Here is a 7,500-nt window from a genome sequence, read left to right as displayed (position 1 = left end):
TGTGTGTTTGTATTTGTGTGTTTATGCATTGGACATTTGTATGCGTAGGCCGCATGTCTGTGTGCATGTGTGTGTGTGCTTGTGTAGATATGTGACCATGTTTGAGAGGAGAGGAAGAAGGAATGGGATTAATTTCAAGCCCAGATAACCTCCACCTCAGCAACTCTTAAATATTCATTTGTCTGGAAATTCTTCAGTGACGCCTCTCTCCATCTACTACTCTCTCTATCTCTCTCTATCATTCCAACTGTATCTCTCTTTTACTCTCTCTCTCTCTCTCTCTCTCTCTCTCTCTCTCTCTCTCTCTCTCTCTCTCTCTCTCTCTCTCTCTCTCTCCCCCTCTCCTTAGTATCCTCTCTTTCTCGTTAGTGTTTGTAACTCTTCCATTCCATTCTCCTCTCTCTCCAGCTCCCAGTATCTCTCTGTCTCTGTCTCTGTCTCTGTCTCTGTCACTCTCTCTCTCTCTCTCTCTCTCTCTCTCTCTCTCTCTCTCTCTCTCTCTCTCTCTCTCTCCTCACAAATTCCAGTACTCTCTATCTCTCTCACGCTCTCTCTTTCTCTCTTTCTCTATCTCTCGTTCCAGCTTCCCCTCAGTCTGCATGATGTATGGCTCTGTTTGTTATCACGTTCATTCCCCTTTTTGTCCTTGATGAGAAGTGATACATTACCCTCCAAAATACAGTGCACTAATGTTCACACACACACACACACACACACACACACACACACACACACACACACACACACACACACACACACACACACACACACACACACACACACACAGTGCAAACACATTCTCTTATCTGTCCGTATCGATGGTCTTCCGGCAGTACTGCTGCTGTTATCTGTGTGGGAGATTTGCTGTCATTGGCGATGCTGCTCGGCTCCAGTCTCACCAGCAGCAGCCGGCCGCTCTCATGATGGAGCCCCGAGATGTGTGCTCTGACATGGGACAGATTGTGTGTGTGTGTACACTGTATGTGTGTGTGTGTGCACTCGTGAGTGCAGCTGTCCGTACACACATGCTGCATCCATGTCTGTGTGTGTCATTGTGTGTTTTGCAGTTTGTGTTTCTCTGTGTGTGTGTGTGTGTGTGTGTGTGTGTGTGTGTGTGTGTGTGTGTGTTTGTGTGTGTGTGCACGCGCGTGTGTGTTTGTGTGTCTGTGGGTTTTTTTTTTTGGGGGGGGGGGGGGGGTGCTCCTAATGATGTCTGGTCTCTTATCTGAGCCAATCTGTAATTGACTTTTCATCTGTCTGTGAGTAAGTTCTCCAATTACCATGCTTTTGTGTGTGTGTGCGTGCGTGCGTGCGTGCATGCATGTACGACTGTTTGTGCATTGTTTGCATTCCTATCCTGTTTATGATGATGAGGTGTGAGGTAACTCATGTGAATAGAAAAACAGGTGGTGAAGATAGACAACCTCTGCCTTGCGTGCGTGCGTGCACACATGAGTGCATCTGTACGTGCCTGCTTGTGTGTGTGTGTATGTTTTCTGCTATAGTCGTGACCCCGAAATGACCTGTGTCTCTCTCTTTTGCAGGAGCTTATTGAGGTGGATAGTGACGTCGTCTTTGAGCTGGCCTCCTACATTCTCCAGGTAATATTGGAAGACACATCACGCAATAGGCCTACAGTACTCACAACAGTCAACACACACATCACTTCACACAAGCCCTTTTATATCACAATCCACATCATGTTCCAATCAGCCAGTTATTGCTTTGCGAAAAACATATCGACGCAATCATTGTGTGTAGACCATAACCTCATCCACCTTGACTAGGTGTGTTGGGTGTGTGGCAGCTACATAAAGGGTGTTAGCATAGAGTAGGATGGGCCATCATGTCACCTAGTAACAACCCTCCAGTCTGCCATGAATGCAGAACATTACATTACATTTATATTGCATTTGGCAGACGCTTTTTAACCAAAGAGACTTACAGTCAACAACAAAATCAAAGCCAACAACACCAACAGTCAATTTGTTATTTCAGCAGTGTTTTAGGACGGAGATTAATTTTGCATGCACATAGTACATGGACCTTTACTAGCCACTGTGGAGTAAATGGCAGATTCACCAGTATTTTTAGTTATTATTTCATGCGTATGATTGGATTTGGATTATTTGTTTTATTTCAATCTGCCAGCCATTTTTATATTTTTCCAGCATTGGCTGGTGGCTAGTGGCTGTTGAATTTCTGTCCCTTTCCTAGAGGAGTTCAGTTAGCATAGCCGCTAGCTCAGCCCTTTTTTTAACCTTTTGTCCGAAATAGCCAAGACGACGACAGGAGGTATTTAAATTATCCAGCCATTGGTGTCAGTGTGGATGGGGAATGTTATTATTCCAAACGTTTGGGTCCAGGATAAGACTGAACGGCTCATACCACAAGTGCAAGATAGAACGTTATTGAGTGACGTGTGCAATTGTCCGATGGCAGTTCTGGTCAGAGTGTCACCCCCGCCCTCTGCTCTGCCGAGAAACTGTTCAGTCGGCTGGCTGGCAACTGAAGCCTGAAAGTCTACGGAGGAAATGACAACGCAGAGAGAAAGAGAATAGAGACTGGAGCTAATTTTAGGAGTTTTTTCTTCCGTTCTTCATGCCTGTCTAGGAGTTCATTGTGTCCACGTGACGCTAGATTAGCAGGCCTATATATCTGTCATTAGCAGGGCCGGATTAGTGCACAGGCTAGGTATGGCTGCAGCCTAGGGCCCCCCCCCACCCGCCAGGGGCCCCCTGATTGGTCAAAAGGGGGAATTGCAGATGCAGTATTGAATAATTCTCTTGTTAATACTTCTCTGTATTGATGGCTGAGTTATAGCTCGGAATTATGACACTGATGCAATTTTGTTGTGTTTTTTAGTTTTTCTATTGGGGGGGGGGTGGCTTCTCGCAGCCTGTAGCCTAGGGGCCCCAGGCCATCTTAATTTGGCCCTGGTCATTAGTCCCACGTGGGGGTCATTGTCTTCAGCTAGGGTACCTTGCTCTCCTCCCCTCCCCTCCATCCCTCCTCCCCTCCCCTCCACCTCCCTCCATCCCGACACATACACTGTATTATTCTCATCATGCCTGACCTTTAGCATCCACTAAAAGCCACTACAAAAGGCCTGTGTGTGTGTGTGTGTGTGTGTGTGTGTGTGTGTGTGTGTGTGTGTGTGTGTGTGTGTGTGTGTGTGTGTGTGTGTGTGTGTGTGTGTGTGTGTGTGTGTGTGTGTGTGTGTGTGTGTGTGTGTGTGTGTGAGAGAGAGAGAGAGAGAGACGGACAGACAGACAGACAGACAGACAGACAGACAGAGAGAGAGAGAGAGAGAGAGAGAGAGAGAGAGAGAGTGCATGTCTGTGTGCTTGTACGTGTACCTTTTGTGTGTGAGTGTTTGAGCACACTGATTGTTGCAGGTGCAGGCGTATCAGATATCGTCTGGGCTTGACCTTTTGATGGGCCACCTCCAGCTGAGACCAGCCGCTTCCCACTGATTTAGGGCACAGCACGACTACACACACACACACACACACACACACACACACACACACACACACACACACACACACACACACACACACACACACACACACACACACACACACACACACACACACACACACACACACACACACACAGAAAGCCAATAACCTTTTGCAGAAACTCTTAAATGACAAAGTGTATCTAATCATGTCTTTCTTCTATCCACCCCTCCCCCTCTCTCCCTCTCTCTCTATGTTTCTTTCTGTCTTCTGTTTTTATTCTCACTTTTCAACATCCCCCATTGGATAGGAGGCAAAAGGAGACTTTACCAGGTAAGAACAGCACATGTATCAGCCTTGAAAACACATCCGCATGTACATAAACACACACACACACACACACACACACACACACACACACACACACACACACACACACACACACACACACACACACACACACACACACACACACACACACACACACACACACACACACACAAGCAGGATGCCTCCCTAGAGAAATAGAGTGAGACCAAGTGAATGAATGAGAGTGAGAGCCTGAGAGCAGTGGGAAAAGGGGCAGAGGGAAGGCCTGGAATGCAGAGGCTAAACAGTCTTACATTACACACACACACACACACACACACACACACACACACACACACACACACACACACACACACACACACACACACACACACACACACACACACACACACACACACACACACACACACACACACTCAATTACACACTCTTTCATGTTTCTCGGTCACACAAACCTTTCTCCCTACAAAACGTTCACCTACTCTCCCTCCTATAGTGAGAGGGGCAGCACACACACACACACACACACACGCACGCACGCACACACACACACAGCTATAATATTTAACAAATAGTGTTTGCATTCTTCACCATCTCTGCGGCTGTGCGTGTGTGTGTATCTTGCAGAGTGAGATGCCATTTAGCGCCATTGAGAAGATCCAACATCATCATTTGCCGTGTGTGTGTGTGTTTGTGTGTGTGTGTGTCCATACACTCAGCCTGACCATTGAGCCAAATAATCCACTTTGGCAAAGCTGGACTGACTAAATAATAGCCCCCTATTGGGTTTCAATCACAGGCTGGGGCTTCTCCAAAGCAACCCTCCCAACTGACCTTTAGTCCCCTCATCACACACACACACACACACACATACACACACACACACACACACACACACACACACACACACACACACACACACTCATGCACGAGCACACACACACACACACACACACACACACACACACACACACACACACACACACACACACACACGCTCAGGATACACACCAGCCTGGCACAGATACCAGACTGGGTTTGATTTTATGGGTGGACAGAACCACTCGCTCAGTCTGTCTGTCTGTCCAGGGTGATCATCACTCTGTCTTTCTGTCTATCTGTCTCCATCCTTCCTTCTCTCTCTCTATCTCTCTCTCTCTCTCTCTCTCTCTCTCTCTCTCTCTCTCTCTCTCTCTCTCTCTCTTTCTCTCTCTCTCTCCATTATTGTCATTTCTGTTTTTGCAGACTTCTCTCGTCACAGCTGCATGTGACTGAGTGAGACAGGCCGAAAGAAAGAAAGAAAGAAAGAAGGCGAGAGATAAAGAGAAAGAGAGAAAGAGAAAATAAGAGAGGGGAAGTGTGGGGGTCAGTGTGGATGGTTTTTAGTGCAGGGCTGGCGCCTGGGCTCTGTTAGCCATGACGCTACGCGCTAGCTGATTTAGCACAAAACCGTCTGGCAAGACAAATGATGAAGAGCGCACTCAACATACGCTAGCTAGGCCATATCGCGTTACCTTTGTGTGTGTGTGTGTGTGTGTGTGTGTGTGTGTGTGTGTGTGTGTGTGTGTGTGTGTGTGTGTGTGTGTGTGTGTGTGTGAGTTTGTGTGTGTGTGTGTGTGTGTGTGTGTGTGTGTGTGTGTGTGTGTGTGTGTGTGTGTTTGTTTTTAGTGTGCATTTCTGTGGGTTAAACTTTGGGTGTGTGTGTTTGTGCTGATGATGGATTTTTTATTTATTTAATGTGGTCTGTTTCACACGGGTGTACGCTTGCAGTGTGTGTGTGTGTTTGTGTGTGTGTGTCTGGGTGTGTGTGTTTGAGAGAGAGAGAGAGAGACAGAGAGAGAGGCAGAGAGAGAGGCAGAGAGAGCAAAAGAGAGAGAGGGAGAGAGACGCTGATGTAAAGTGAAAACAGAGGTAACCTCTGACCTCACTTCCTGTTTCAAATGGGGAACATAAATAAACATGGCGTCCTGCGGAGTACAGGAATGTGGAAAACACACACACACACACACACACACACACACACACACACACACACACACACACACACACACACATACACACACACACTTGCACTAACCCTCCTCCGTATACAGTTACAGTAACTGTCACAGTCACAAAGCATTCTCTGGTCTGAGAGAGTAGAACAGGCCACAGAGGACAAAGCCTGGGACTAAAGTACACCCTGTCCCATAAAAAGCCTCTATAAGCAGCCTGGGCATCTTTGTAGATCAGGCCATGCCTAAGTCTTTATATTTGGTTGTCTTTACAAGCTCATAAAAGTTGTAGAAAGCAGGACTTTAACGTAATGTTTGATGTTAAATGTTGAATGTTTGATGTACATTGTAATGTAATGGTTTTGAATGTTCCTAATTGAAAGTATTTACATTGGCCGCCTTTATGATGGCACATGCAGAAGCAGTCTGTGCAGCGCGTATGCACAATGCACAGTTATGATACATTCTGGGTAGAAAATGCTAATCAGAATGCATTGAAATGGCAAAGTGTGCATGTTCGCCTGCGCAAACTGCTTCAGCGTGCGCCGTCACGAACGCAGCGATTCATTTCTGTACTCATCAGAACAACGGGCTCATGGGAGTTGTGGGTTGATGGCTGGGGATGATGGGAGCTGTAGGCTAACGCCGTTGCATTTGTGTTTGTGCTTGCAGTAATGACGCCACCAGGTCTGACCTCAAGAAGCTGCCCGCCCTCCCCACACAAGCTCTCAAAGACCATCCCTCACTGGCCTACTGGTGGGTATCTCTGGCTCCGTCTCTGGCTCTTTCTTTGCAGTGGCGGTCATACAATGAGTTGCCCCGTCCGACGACCCAGCCCTTTTGCAGTGGCCATGCCCCAGACAAAAAGCGGCAAAAAAACGCTTATAATAACTGACAAAAACTACAAAGAGTAATGTAATTATTACAGTGTGGTAATAGTGTAGAAATAACACTTTTAATCAGGTTTTTAATATATTTATTATGTTTTTGTGATGTTGTTTTGGGGGCGGGGTTTTGCAATGGTGCCGCCCCCTCCCAGGTGCCGTCCCGGGGAATTACTCGGTCGGCCAGCCCCTAGGACCGCCCCTGTGTCTCTGTCTCTGTCTCTTTCTTCTCCCCCTTCTCTCACACTCTTCTTCTCTGAATCACTTTTCTCTCTCCATATCCCTCTCTGCCATACATTTATATCTCTTCCTCTCCCTCCCTCCCTTTCTTTCTTTCTTTCTTTCTTTCTTTCTTTCTTTCTTTCTTTCTTTCTTTCTTTCTTTCTTTCTTTCTTTCTTTCTTTCTTTCTTTCTTTCTTCGTCTCTCTGTCTTGCCCCACCACCACCTCTCTCTTCCCTATTTCTCTGTTGCCCTGTAGGTTGATGATAATGACTGTCAGGTCAGAGGCAATGCTGTAGTGCATGTTAGCAGATGGTATTGTGGGGGAAGGCCTTAGAGTGGATCGATACGGTTAATATGAGGTCACATACGTGCCACTCCTTTATTACGTGGCACTGCTTTTTGATGGTTCAGTGGAGGGATTTCAAACATCCAATGTCTCATTCTTCTTTCTTTACCTCTGCTGTTCTATCTCTCTCTCTCTCTCTCTCTCACTCTGTCTGTCTATCTCTCTCTGTCTCTGTCTCTGTCTCTCTCTCTCTCTCTCTTTCTCTCTCTCTCTCTCTCTCTCTCTCTCTCTCTCTCTCTCACTCTGTCTGTCTATCTCT

At 46.7% G+C, this 7,500-nt stretch overlaps 1 protein-coding gene across 8 annotated transcripts in view; it reads left to right on the top strand.

Annotated features, from left to right (window-relative positions):
- frmd4a (FERM domain containing 4A) overlaps positions 1-7,500 on the top strand; it is a 178,032-nt gene that overhangs the window by 122,051 nt on the left and 48,481 nt on the right. For all 8 annotated transcript variants that reach the window (XR_010034577.1, XM_063196622.1, XM_063196625.1 and 5 more), the window contains exons 6-8: positions 1,545-1,601; positions 3,775-3,797; positions 6,461-6,544. Coding sequence is in view for 7 of the 8 variants with exons in the window: in XM_063196622.1 (XP_063052692.1) it covers positions 1,545-1,601; positions 3,775-3,797; positions 6,461-6,544 (164 nt within the window). In the remaining variant the exon portion in view is untranslated. The remainder of the gene's footprint in view (positions 1-1,544; positions 1,602-3,774; positions 3,798-6,460; positions 6,545-7,500) is intronic.

This window comes from Engraulis encrasicolus, chromosome 4 (assembly GCF_034702125.1).
Source record: "Engraulis encrasicolus isolate BLACKSEA-1 chromosome 4, IST_EnEncr_1.0, whole genome shotgun sequence".
In the NCBI taxonomy this organism is placed as follows: Eukaryota; Metazoa; Chordata; class Actinopteri; order Clupeiformes; family Engraulidae; genus Engraulis; species Engraulis encrasicolus.
Note: the sequence above shows the minus strand (reverse complement) of the source record. Positions and strands in the feature narration are given on the sequence as shown.